At 40.5% G+C, this 13,755-nt stretch overlaps 1 protein-coding gene across 2 annotated transcripts in view; it reads right to left on the bottom strand.

Annotated features, from left to right (window-relative positions):
* npr3 (natriuretic peptide receptor 3) overlaps positions 1 to 13,755 on the bottom strand; it is a 114,350-nt gene that overhangs the window by 65,825 nt on the left and 34,770 nt on the right. The window contains exon 1 of one of the 2 annotated variants that reach the window (XM_036130984.1): positions 3,743 to 3,793. The exons of the other annotated variant lie outside the window; for it this stretch is intronic. Coding sequence (XP_035986877.1) covers positions 3,743 to 3,764 — 22 coding nt within the window. The 5' untranslated portion in view covers positions 3,765 to 3,793. Of the gene's footprint in view, positions 1 to 3,742; positions 3,794 to 13,755 lie in introns of those variants that run through there. 2 annotated transcript variants of the gene reach the window in all.

Below are 13,755 nucleotides of genomic sequence, written 5' to 3'. Positions count from 1 at the left end.
AGAGGACACTGTGACGTATGTTTCTCCTGAAAGGACATCTGTAAAGTCAGCCAGTGGTTTCATAGCTGCGTTTATGGACCCCAACACCGAAACATCCTGCCAGGTTGGATTGAGATTGCTGTGCTTTCTGTCATGAACCAGGACTCGTCTAATGGCTGGGAGTTGCTCCAACACCCTTTCAATCATCTTCTGTTTAGTGCCCCATTGTGTGACAACATCCTGTGGGATACTGAAAATGTTTTTATTAAAAAAAATATCTATAATTTTTACGTTACTCATTTAGGACCAAACTTCACCAGTGACAAGGAAAATATTACTCCGCTTGAGCTGACAAGTAGAAATAACACCAAAATGGCTCAAGAAAAAAAAAATTATTACTATATTAGAACAATACTATTTTTTATTAGTTAATGTATTTCAACTTCTTTAAAGAAATGCAACTAATTCTCCTTAATAATTTGTGTTGTATGTAGAATTATTGCAAGACAACATTCTTAATCAGATTCTACAGGTCTACATGCTACAAAAACAAAATACACATGGGTCTGAATATTTTGCGTTACAAACGAATGAATAAATGACTTAAAAAAAAAAATCACTCAGCAGAATGAGATTGTGCTGAGAGAGATTAGCTTCATTCTGTGCCTTCCTCAGGTCTCTCTTTTTAATGAAGCTCAGGTTGAAAGTGTTGACCAGACTTTTACAGAGTCCTATGGCACGTGCTGTCCGTTCTTTGTCACTGTCTAGACCAGGGGAAACAGCAAGGTGGAGGTTGTGGCCAAAGCAGTTGAGCCACTGCCAGCCAAGATGTCTTATTGCAGCGACAATGTTTGCACCGTTGTCTGTTGTAATGCAGACCAGTTTGTCCTCATCCAGTCCCCAGTCTGCTAAAGCAGATTTCAGGTTTTCTCCCAGGGTGTCAGCAGTGTGGTTATCTGGGACATTTCTGGTCTCTAAACATTTACAGTGCAGGGTCCAGTCAGCAGCTATATAGTGAATGGTCAAGCTCATATAAGGGGTCATATTTGAACTTGACCACCTATCCGACGTAGCAGAGTAAAATGAAATATCTTGTATCTCCTTCAGCACGGACATCATGTGATGTAAACAAAAGTTTTGCCACACAATTGCAAGCCACCTCTGTGCTGCTTAAGACTGCTACTTCGTTAGCTTCGTTAGCTTAGTTAGCTGTATCCACTGCAAGTGCTGAGAGGTGTTTCTCGTCCCTCCGTCGTATCAAGACCTATCTGAGATCAACAATGACCCAGAAAAGACTAAATAGCTTGATGTGCGCCCACACACACACACACACACACAGGGATCTTTTGACCATAGTGGATGCTTTGAAGATAGGACTTCATCCAGCATAATGGCAGACGGAGACACTTTTTCGGGAATATTTAGATTAGGGGTGAGTTTGACTTTTCTTTTTATTCTGTGAATATTGTTAGCTGTGATATAATGATTGTAAGTGGAAATAAATCCGGGGCGTGTGTGCTGGAACGTCAGACAAAAAAGTTAAATAAAAATTCGGTGCTGATTTTTATTGTAACATGACAGACACATTTATCATGCTCAGGGACCACAGCCTATGAGAAAGCAATAAATTCTGGTGTCTAAAAATGGATTGGCTTGTGTCATGTGACGCAAATCAGTTGCGTGATCAAGGGGATGCTGGTGTTTTATGTGTATGCGGGAGCGTGCGTATGTGATGGGTAGTGGTATTGTAAGTATTGCCTGATGGGCCCGACCAATTTGAAATGCGTTCCGCGGTCCATGTCCTTCAGTATGCCCTCTTTAATACTGCTGTACAGTTGTGGAATTGCCGTTTGTGATATGTATGTTTTCCCGGGGAGTTCATACTGTCTATCATTTTTCGAAATGCCGGCTTTTCAACAATATTAAATGGGAGCATCTCTTTAGCAATTAAATGAACTACGCTGTCTGTGAGTGCACACCACTTTGCGCCATCCTTTTTGTATGCTGCCTGTCGATTAATTGCTTCAGTGATGGTGGACTGTCACGAACTTAAAGACGCAGACGGGCCACCGCTTGTACTTTTTGTCCCCAGCTGGGGAAACTTTGCTGGGGGGTTGTGCTTTAGGTGCATGTGTAGGTTGGTTGTATTGCTGCTCTTAGCTGCTACTGTTTTATGACAAATGCGACATACTGGCTCGCATAGGTTTAGCGGTTCGCCTCAGTCATTTGGTTTGAATCCGAAATACTCCCACACTGCGGCTGTTGCGTTCGGCTTTGAAACCAGTTCCATTTCGAGCTTTCCCCCCAACATAAGATGTGTTTTTTTACCTCGCTAACTCCTCTAAGTTCTAGTTCTAGTTTTTATTTATCATGCGATTTATTGATTTATTGATTATCGCGACAGGCCTAGATATGAATCCCTTAAATCATGTGATCAGGTTTTTATTGTTGATCCCACAACTTGGCCTCTTGAAATGAAAGATCTCCATAGTTCTTGGCAACACAACCCTCAGTAACATCCTTGAGAAATATGAGGCCAACATGACTGTTGACAGAGACTCCACTTTAAGAAGTGGAAGTGTTTAAAGCAAGCTGTAAAATATTTGGCAGCCTCTTTTGTGCATGACCTGATGAAAATAGTAAAGACAAGCAATCCTGACAGTTCTCCAACATTCAGAAGAGGATTCTCACATTTGAATATCATAAAAAACAAGTACAGATCCTGCCTATCTGATTCTCGCTTCTCATCTTTAATGCGCATCCTTTTGTCCATGTTCTTTTACCCAAATCCAGCTGTAAACTTGTGGAATGCAAACAGCTAATTGCAGGCTAGAAAGGAGTAGGCCTGGTGCATTCAACATCCACTGCTGTTTGTGAAATGGAGGAATACAGGGACAAAGAAAGTGAGGATGAGGATGATGACATTCTGTATGGTTACAGATGTTTCAGTGCTTTGAAATAGTAAATCTGGGATGTGATTAAAAAGGTGTAATTTCCTTAGTTTTTAGTGTTACAAAAGCAGATATTTCCTCATTTAGTTTTAAGATCTTGAAATATAGCCACGGTATAAGAAGGCTTAAAAGATCAAACATGTTTTGTACTGCTTCTCTTCATTTTCAGTTGAAATTAAAGTACATGTTACATTATCCATGCATCACTCTATTTTGTTCCTTCTGTGAAATGGGTTAAGGAAAAATGTATTTAAAAATGTGATCACCAAGTAACAACCAATTCAATTTCAATTAAATTAAATTTTATTTATATAGCGCCAATTCATGAAACATGTCATCTCGAGGCACTTTACAAAGTCAAATTCAATCATATTATACAGATTGGTCAAAAATGTCCTATATAAGGGAACCAGTTGATTGCTTCAAAGTCCCGACAAGCAGCATTCACTCCTGAAGAAGCGTAGAGCCACAGGAAGAGTCATCTGCATTGTACATGGCTTTGCTGCAATCCCTCATACTGAGCTTCGACCGACTGGGGGTTACAGAAGAACAAGACTAACAAGACTAAAAAAGTTATGTGCACCCCTGTTTAAAGATAAAGTTTGATTGATTGATCTGTAAACCACAAATAAAATCATAAAGGCCCCAATTTCAAAGGGACTAGCTGCGGTCAAAATAGTACATTTTAGAACTATAAAAACTATATTCAAACTGTTTTTTTCTGAACACATCTCTTGTACTGCCAAAAGAAAAAATTCAAACCTGGTCAATGTCAAACTTGCATGGTCAATTATGCATACACCCACATTTACCTGCAGTGGTGTACACAAACATACTGTATGTCTGTAGTCGTGCACGTGGGTCCATCCATCCATCCATTCTCTTATCCCTATTGGGGTCACGAAGGGTGCTGGTGTCTATCTCCAGCTGTCAATGGGCGCCAGGCGGGGAACACCCTGGACAGGTCGCCAGTCTATCACAGAGCATGTGGGTCACAATCATAAAAATGATACCCAGGTTCCTCACCAGGATTTTTTTCAGCATAACGGTGGACAGTTGGCAGTGGGTGTGTGTGTGTGTGTGTGTGTGTGTGTGTGTGTGTGTGTGTGTGTGTGAGTGTGTGTGTGTGTGCGTGCGCGCCCCACTATCAGCTGTAGCGCACATGCAGGCAGTCTTAAGGTATTTTTTAAGTACTTAGTACTTTTACCAAAACAACAGCTAATTTCTGCCTGATAAAAGGATATGAAAGTGACCACATCTAAAAATGTTGCCTAAAAAGGCTGTTCAAAATTTTAGACACATTTTGTTTGCTCACAATTAAAGCATAAAGAGTTGTAAATAAGACCAGCATTATAGAAACAATGTGTAATGGATGACACTGATGAACCTGATATTTAGCCAAACACAGAGTTACAACTTGAAAGGTTTATTGAAGGGGATGAGTAATGGCAGGTGAGGCAGGCAAGCATAACCAGACTAGACAGGTGAATAATGGAGACCAGAAGATGCAGATAGTGACAGACCAGAACAGGTGATGTGGACTGGGGAACCACCAGAAAAGGCAGAGCAAGCTGCTGGAAGAGTCCAGCTGGCACAGCACATAGGAACTGGTAGAGGCAGAGCACATCACACTAGACGAAAAAAGATGAGACGTTCTGGCTCATATATCTTATATTATATATGGAGAGTTGCAGGAAGAGGTTAAAGATCACCAGAAAAAACCTTACAATTTGGTGAGCACATGAGTTTAGCCTCCGACCTGACACAATGTCTGGACCTGCAGCCTTGTTGATGTTGGTCTTCCTTAAGGTGGTAACTCAGCTGTGAGGCTGATGCTGCACTTCTGGCTGAGGAAGATGTTCAGACCTTCTGCTGCTTGGAGAGTCAAAGCGTGCAAAGAATCGGTTTAAGGTGTCAGGGAGAGCTGGGTCATTGCTTAGTTCTTGGTCGCTGTGCTTATATTCCGTGATGGTCCTGGTGCCTCTCCACATGTTGGGTGGGTTGTTGCTGTTAAAAAATGTCCTAAATGTGCTGTTTGTACCTTTGCTTAGCCTTTTGGATGTCCTTTTTCAATTCACTTCTTGCCCTGCTGTACGCCAGTCTGTCTCCTCATCTGAACGCTGCATCCCGGGCCTTCAGCAGGGACTGCACTGTGCTGCCTACCCTTGGTTTCTGGTTAGGAAACATTCTGATTGTCTTTGTGGGTAGGACAGCATCAGTGCAGAAGTGATTACAGGAGAGACAGATGATGCGGTCAGTGCCCTCTTTGAACTCTTCCTAGTCTGTGTGTTCAAAGCAGTCACGTAAAGCTGAGCAGGCCTTTTCAGTCCAAACCTAAACAATTCCGACAAAGGGTTTTGTTGTGCAGATCAGTGGCTTGTAGGCAGAGATCAGGTCCACAGAGATGTGATTTGATGTACCCAGGTCCGGCGCTGCGGCAGCTTTATATGCTCCTTGGATGTTGCAGTAGACTAGATCTAATATACTATTGTCTCTGGTTGGAAACTTTATGAATTAGAGGAGCACAGCCCCTAATCTAACATGATTATAGTCTCCAGCTATGATCACAGCTGCCTCTGGACTACTGTTCATTTGCCTTCTGATGAAACAACAGAGTGCTGAATTTACAGCTGTGAACCAAGAGTTGTGAATGTACATTGCCAGACCTCCACCTTCTCTACAGTTCCAAACAAATAGCAGCCTGCTAGCTGCACCACAGTGTCAGAGTCGTTGTTATCCAGCTACAATGCAGTATATAGGTAGGTAGGGGTGAGAATGTATGATTTTGTTCGTGGATTTACAGTTATTGAAAAAGCTGTGTTTCAAAAGTTAATTATATTCTTAACAATGACCAGCCGTCTTGACGTTTTCCTAAAACGTCAAGACACGGACTAATCCATGTGTTTATGTTTAGTCGACTTGATTAATGCAACTGTGTCTTCACAGGTCTGCCAAAAAAGTCAATCAGACAGCTGCAGTTGATTCAGAATGCAGCTGCCCACATCCTTACTATGACTAAGAACGTAGAGCACATCACCCTTGTATCTCAGAGAATAGACTTTAAAATACTTCTGTTAGGGGACTAGAACAGCCTTGCCTTTTTTGTTCAGAAAATACAGGCCTTCTAAATCATTCTAAATGTGACACAGCACCCCCTTCTGTTTGGTCTGTACCTGTGGTCAGTACTATGATGAATACTACTAATAAACTCCTAAAAATGTACAAAACCTAATGTAACTGAAGTTTGTCTTAATATTAATGGCTTGATATTACTTTTGCCATATGAGGTTCATAGTTAGCCTTTTATATTGTTGTTAATATTATACAGTTTTTAAAAAGTGTGGCAAGGTGGAACTATTCTACTTGTTAGAAATCATTGGTATATATTATAAATAAACCCATATGTTATTTTAAAAGGGATTCTGGATTATCTTCTGAACGACAGCTTTAAGGCATTAAAACTGAAAATTGGGGTGGGGATTGGGGCTGAAAATGTTTCTTTCTCCAAAGGGTGGCACAAAAGAAAACATTTGAGAACCATTGCAGTAGAAAATATGTAAAGGAAGCTAAACATTTGGGTGATATCACACAAGCCTTCCAAACTAAAACTAATTGTACACAATAAATGGTTCTGGACACATGTACACAACACACAATGAAGACCAAGAAGCTTGTTGAGGAGCTTCTTCTTTTCCCCAATACCTACCTGTGTGAGGTTTGTCTGCTCTGATGTAAATGAAGAACAACAGGATGTCATGGCTCTCTGTTGAATGGGACTTGCCAGTGTTTCTGCTTTGATGAAACCTAATTTGATAAAATCTCAAGTTAATTTTTTAAATATTTAGTTAATAAATATTTAATGAATGATTTGGTTGTCTTTGTCTCATTTTATTTGGCATTAGTAAATAATGACATACATTTACAGATATTTTACATGATATGAGCGAAAACGTGTTCTAAAGGCCATTTTTGCACAACAGGTGTGCCTTGCGATTTTTACTTGCCCTTTGGTGTGCCTTGAGCACAAAAAGTTTGGGAACCACTGGATTATACAATATATTTTATGGCCAAAAAATAATAAATTAATATGGCATTTCTTCTCTAACCCCCAGTCAGTCGAGGCTGGTTCTGCTGGAGGTTTTCCTTCCCATTAATGGGGAGTTTTTGTTTCCGCTGTCGCTTCATGCTTGCTCAGTATGAGGGATTGCAATATGAGGGAAATTTTTGACCAATCAGTATAATCTGACCCAATCTGTATAATATGATTGAATGTTACTTTGTAAAGAGCCTTGAGATAACATGTTTCCTGAATTGGCGCTATATAAATGAAATTGAATTGAATTAATTCACAGCATTGAAGTATAAATGTCTACCAAGTCAAAACTTTCCAGTGCAAATTAAAATTGCACAAATATATAATGATTTTGTTTTTGTTCAACTTATTAACTCATGTATGTGTTTCCTCCTCCTAAGCATGATAAAGTTTGAAATGAACTTGGTTCTGAAGACATGCTTACTTTATCCCAAAACAATGAATTGAACAACAAAGTAAAAAACATCCAATATGATTTAAGATGAATCATTTAGCTGAAACATAAAAACTATGCTGTTAATTCAGTTTTATTCATGCTCATAAATCAATAAATATAGTAGGATTGAGTCTTTCAAACTGTTTTCCAGACAAGTATTTGCGTGTGAAGGTCTAAAACAGTGAAGATATTTTTAGAAAGGGTAATGTGTATAAAATAAAACAACGATGTTTGACCATGACCAAGCAACCACCCCCAGTCAACCTCATGCCCTGATCTGCATCTGCACTGTGGTGATAAGTGCGCAGACTGAAGGTATAGAGAGCTGATAGGACAGGGTAAAGTAAAACATCTGCAAATATAACCTACTCTAAAGGAGGGGCCGCCCTGCAGGAGCTGAGTGAGACATGAGCCTCTCTAAAACTCAGTTCCTCCCGGACATAGGGAGAAACTGCCAGCCAATTCAAAGGTAAGTCTCACACTTCTGCTTAAAAACAGATGCCGAAGTGAACAAATCCGTCTTTGCCAGCTTTGTTTTGCTTTCTCAGCAGACTCCAGACGGAGCTGGTTCCAAGCAATGCAGAGCTGAAAAGCCGGCAGAAGGACCCACTTTTGCATGCTAAAGAAAACCTGCTGAAGTCGTGACTGCAACCGGGTCAGAGGATGCCTGCAGGACATCCAGGCCTCGGCTGATGCTCCACGCTTCGGCAAACTCATGGCCACATTGCTGCTGCTAAGCCGCTAGCCAGCTGCTGGACAGACGATTTTCCCTGCTTTTCATTGCCTTCCTTGGATGACCAAAGTGGACCGAACTCACTCAAGGCACCGGCAGGTTCGGCAGAGAGAGCCAAAGGGAAAGGTTACATGGTCATTGGGAAATGTTTGTGTAACACGTTCACATTCCGTTAGCCCCTTTAAACAAAGGGGCTAGTCGAATTAGCTCATGCTAGCATCCTGTTCCATGGCATTGCCGATATGGTTTAAATGTGTTTTATGGTTATAACAAACGTTATCTCCACAGGGGTTTCATAAATTGATGGGGTATTAATGTTTATGTTATCCGGCCACTCATTATGACTAAAATAAAAGCCGAAGCTTTTAAAGTCAGCACCGGAAATCCACTAGCCAAAATGCTATTTAGCTCCTGGTTACATCCGGTTTCAGACTTTCAAAAGGAGCTTGTTTTAAACCATAAGGCTTGTTTGTTTCGCTCCACCGCCGTTCAATAGTGCTATGAGCCTTATTCCGAATTAATATTGAATATTAATGTCGATTTAAAGGCGTTTGGTTAATTTTAGTTGTAACCGATTTTAGCGACCGATCGCCACAGCGACCCCTAGCGTCCAGAGGTAGAATTGCAAAATAAAATCTATCGTCCCAAAAGTAAATGATTTTACTAAGCAAATCATTCTTTAAAATTTTATTTTCTCAAATAATGTTTTGTGTAACGCAGGATTAGCATGGTGAATGGATTGAAAACATGCCAAATGTTGTTCTAAATTAGTTAAGCTAATTTTACTCCATTTCATGTACCTTAAGTCAGATCTGCAGTGAGCCAGGATTCACTGAATTATTCTGATTTTGATCAACCACTTTGGTTTTGTCTTTTGTTTTGTTTTGCATGTAAATAGTTCCTTAGCTTAGCTTCTTTTTATCTTCATTTTGCTTAGTAGTTTAGTTAAGTTTCACTAGCCTAGTAGAGAGGCTTTGTTAATTGAAATATTGTGTTAATTCAGATAAACATTATTACATAGTGATGTTCTCTGGATGTTCATTTTATTTCTGTTATTAAATTCTTGGACTTGAAAAGAAGTTGTCACTCCTTTATTCTATGTGTGTGCAGGTTTTGCTGTTAAAAGATCGCTAGTACTCGAATTCATCCCTTTCAACCATTGTCCTGATATCAGCTTAAGAGCTGATCATCACCAGACAATACTTAACAGACAGAAAGTTATTTATGAAACATTAAATAACTTTAAACAGTGTATAATTGCACAACACCCACCTTTAAACATTCCTGACTGTCAACTTCAAGACAAAGTGTTCTGAACTCCTCCAGCTAGAAAATGGATGCACCACCACAGAACAACACCTACTTAAAAATGTGTTTTCTATAATGCAAAGATCTTGATGTGCTGTTGTATCTCTGCAGGGAGAGACAAAGAATGGAAGACAGGCAACATACATAGTTGCAGATCAGTCCAAAGAGGCCCCACTAAAGCTGATAACACTGACATGCTTCAAAGAGACAGCAAATGTGTGATAGGAGCCAGCCTGGGAGAAAGAACAGGCTAGAACGATATCAGGTAGGCATTTATAGTTTTCAGAAAGGCTTTAGATTAAAGTATTTTATGGGTTGCACAGTCAAATAATTTACAGCAATATTTTGAGTTATTTAGTCTTTCTTAAGAGAACAAAAATGGGATATATTTTCTAAATCTTATTTTCATTATGCCATTCATACATTTATAAATATCACAGTCCCAAACTAAATATTTAATGGGCAAGCTAAATATACTACTCAAAACTAATGGGAACACTAAAATAATACATCATAGATCTGAATGAATGAAATATTCTTATTAAATACTTACATTGTTGAATGTGCTGACAACAAAATCACACAAAAATTATCAATGGAAATCAAATTTATTAACCCATGTAGGTCTGGATTTGGAGCTACACTTAAAATTAAAGTGGAAAAACACACCACAGGTGGATCCAACTTTAATGTGATGTCCTGAAAACAAGTTAGAATGAGGGTCAGTAGTTTGTGGCCTCCACATGCCTGTATGACCTCCCTATAATTCCTGGGCATGCTCCTGATGAGGTGGAGGATGGGCTCCTGAGGGATCTCCTCCCAGACCTGAACTAAAGCGGTGGTCTAACGTGGGGTTGGTGGATGGAGAGAGACATAATGTCCCAGATGTGCTCAATAGGATTCAGGTCTGGGGAACAGGCTGGTCAGTCCATAGCATCAATGCCTTCGTCTTGCAGGAACTGCTGACACTCCAGCCACATGAGGTCTAGCATTGTCTTGTATTAGGAGGAACCCAGGGCCAACCGCACCAGCATATGGTCTCATCTCTGTACCTAATGGCAGTCAGACTACCTCTGGTGAGCACATGGTGGGCTGTGCGGCCCCCCAAAGAAATGCCACCACACATCATTACTGACCCATTGCCAAACCGGTCATGCTGGAGGATGTTGAAGGCAGTAAGACGTTCTCCTTGGCCTCTCCAGACTCAATCACATCTGTCACGTGTGCTCAGAGTGAACCTGCTTTCATCTGTGAAGATCACAGGGCGCCAGTGGACAATTTGCCAAACGATCAGAACCAGACTCCATGAGTCTGGTTCTGATCGTTTGAGCAGACACATGCACATTCGTGGCCTGCTGGAGGTCATTTTGCAGGGCTCTGGCACTGCTCCTTCTGTTCTTCCTTGCACAAAGGCAGAGGTAGAGGTCCTTCTGCAGGGCTGTTGCCTTCCTACGGCCTCCTCCACATCTCCTGATGTACTGGCCTGTCTCCTGGTAGTGCCTCCATGCTCTGGACACTATGCTGAGCAAACCTTCTTGCCACAGTTGGCACTGATGTGCCAACTTGGATGAGCTGCATTACCGGAGCCACTTGTGTGGGTTGTAGACTCCGTCTGTTGCTACCACTAGAGTGAAAGCACCGCCAGCATTCAAAAGTGACTAAAAAAAAAAATCCGTCAGAAAGCAGAGAAACTGATAAGTGGTCTGTGGTCACCACCTGCAGAACCACTCCTTTATTGTGGGGGATAGGGGGTCTTGCCTCTAGTTTCAACCTGTTGTCCATATCTATTTGCACAACAGAAGGTGAAATTGATTGTCAATCAGTGTTGCTAATTAAGTGGACAGTTTGATTTCACAGAAGTGTGATTGAAATGGGGTTACATTGTGTTGTTTAAGTGTTCCCTTTATTATTTTGAGAAGCCTATTCAGTTTTCAAATTAAATATTTAGTTTCTAGCCTAAACCTTTAACTTCCTAAGAAAATATTTTATTTGCAAACTAAGTATTTTGCTCTAAATTAAATATTCAGTTCCCAAACTAAACATTTATTTTGTTAAATAAATATTTAATTTGCAAAGTAATATTTAGCTCAAAATTATATATTTAGTTTGGAACTAAATATTTAATATGCTACTTCACTTGCCGATAAGCGGAAGTGCACAGCCAACATAAAAGCTGGGTTCTGCAATCTTTATAAGCTCCTGGCAAGACTGAATCGTTTCAGTCATTATTGCTCATGAAACCCATTTGATCTCAGCCAGGTCACAAACCTATTGGTGGTTGAGTAATTCTGTAGATTAAGGTGACAAGATTTCTGCAGTGAAATTTTGGGTTTAGGAGAATAAAGGCTGACTGGGGTGGGGGCAACGCTTTGCACACCTGCCTCTGCTTCTACTGCTGTATCTGACAGCAGTGCGACCAGCTACCAGCTGTTGTTGCGTGCAATATTTGGTTCTCGTTTTTACAAGGCTAAAATTGGGGACATTTCCAGGGACAGTTTTCGCTGGGAACAGGCTGTTTAAAACTAGGGACTAAAGTGCAATACTGCGGTCAAGCAGTACTTGGAAATATGCTTTCAAGCCAGCAAACTTTAGCTCTCCGTTAAGATTAGTTTCTCGCATACATGGTGCATTACAGTAAGAGAGTAAGGGGAGACTTTCCAGGCGAAAATGAAATAAATAAATGGAGTGGACTGAACTTATATAGCGCTTTTCCGGTCATGCTGACCACCCAAAGCGCTGTACACTATAGCCACATTCACCCAATCGCTCTCGCTAACACGCACACATTGATACACCAAGACGCAGCTCGGTAGGCAACTTGGGATTAAGTGTCTTGCTCAGGGGCACATCGACATGTGGCAAGGGGAAGCTGGAACCAAATCCACAACCTCCTGATTCTCAGACGACTACTCAACCAAACAAGCCACAGTCGCCAAAGAGAAAAGGAGAAGCATAACCCTCAGAAAATGTATATGTATGAAAAAGTTTTTATGCTATGACCAGAATAAATATTTCATAATTTTACTGTAGGTTTTTGGAGAAACACCAAGTCAGTTCCTTAATGCCATCTATTTTAATGTATAACTTACAATTTCTTTTTTCAAGACAGCATAAACAAAAATGTCTATTATAAAAAAGAGATTAACATTAGATCATGTTAAACTTCATAGAGTTGGGTTGGCCAACTTTATCACTCATTTTCCTGATTTTTTTCATAAATCAATTCCCTTCTCAGTGTCCACTGTCATTTCAGACCCTAATGGACGTTTTGTTATTGTTACAGGTAGAATTGGAGCCAATAACCTGGTGTTGGCAAATGTGTATGGCCCAAATTGGGATAATGAGAACTTTTTTTTTCTCTATCCCTGACCTAAACTCTCACCAGCTTATCCTTGGTGGCGACTTCAACTGCTGTCTTGACCCCTCGCTTGATCGCTCATCTAATAAGCCTTGTGTTCCATCCAAGTCATCCAAAGCTATCCAGCTATTCATGGAACAGTACGCCTTCTCAGACGCCTGGCGCTTTTTTAACCCTAGCACCAAGCAGTTCTCATTCTTCTCTCCCGTCCATGGCACGTTCTCACGAATAGATTTCTTTCTCAATGATAATAAGCTCCTCTCCTCTGTCACGTCGTATTTCTACAATCCCATTGTAATTTCAGACCATGCAACTGTTGTCATGGATGTGTCCTTCCCAGGCAGATCTCTCTCCCGATCTCCCTGGCGTTTTAATTTGTTGTTACTCTCTGACACCAACTTTATTAGCACAATTAATAGTCATATTGATCTTTTCATATCTACTCATGTCAACCCAGATGTATCTGCAGGTGCTATATGGGAGTCATGTAAAGCTTACTTAAGAGGTGAAATAATATCTTACTCTGCCTATCAGAAAAAGATTGCTAGGGAAAAGGCACATCAACCAGATTAACACAAATATTGGAACAACTATTAACCCTCAATCCATTAACAATCAGTTCAGAGACTTTTATGCTTCATTATATTCCTCTGAGTGCCTAAATAGTGAAACACAATATGAACACTTTTTTAGTTCCTTAGATATTCCTTCTATCGACTCTGACGTGGCATCTAGCCTGTACGCACCATTTACAATAAATGAACTTAGGAGTGCTTTAATGCTTATGCAGAATGGGAAATGCTCTGGCCCTGATGGTTTCCCTGCCAAATTTTTTAAAACATTTGCAGATGCACTGTCCCCACTGCTACTTAGCATGTTTAATGAATCGCTGAAAAG

This window comes from Fundulus heteroclitus, unplaced genomic scaffold (genome assembly GCF_011125445.2).
Source record: "Fundulus heteroclitus isolate FHET01 unplaced genomic scaffold, MU-UCD_Fhet_4.1 scaffold_40, whole genome shotgun sequence".
Taxonomy (NCBI): Eukaryota; Metazoa; Chordata; class Actinopteri; order Cyprinodontiformes; family Fundulidae; genus Fundulus; species Fundulus heteroclitus.
The sequence above is the reverse complement of the archived record's forward strand: the minus strand, read 5'-3'. Positions and strand labels throughout refer to the sequence as shown.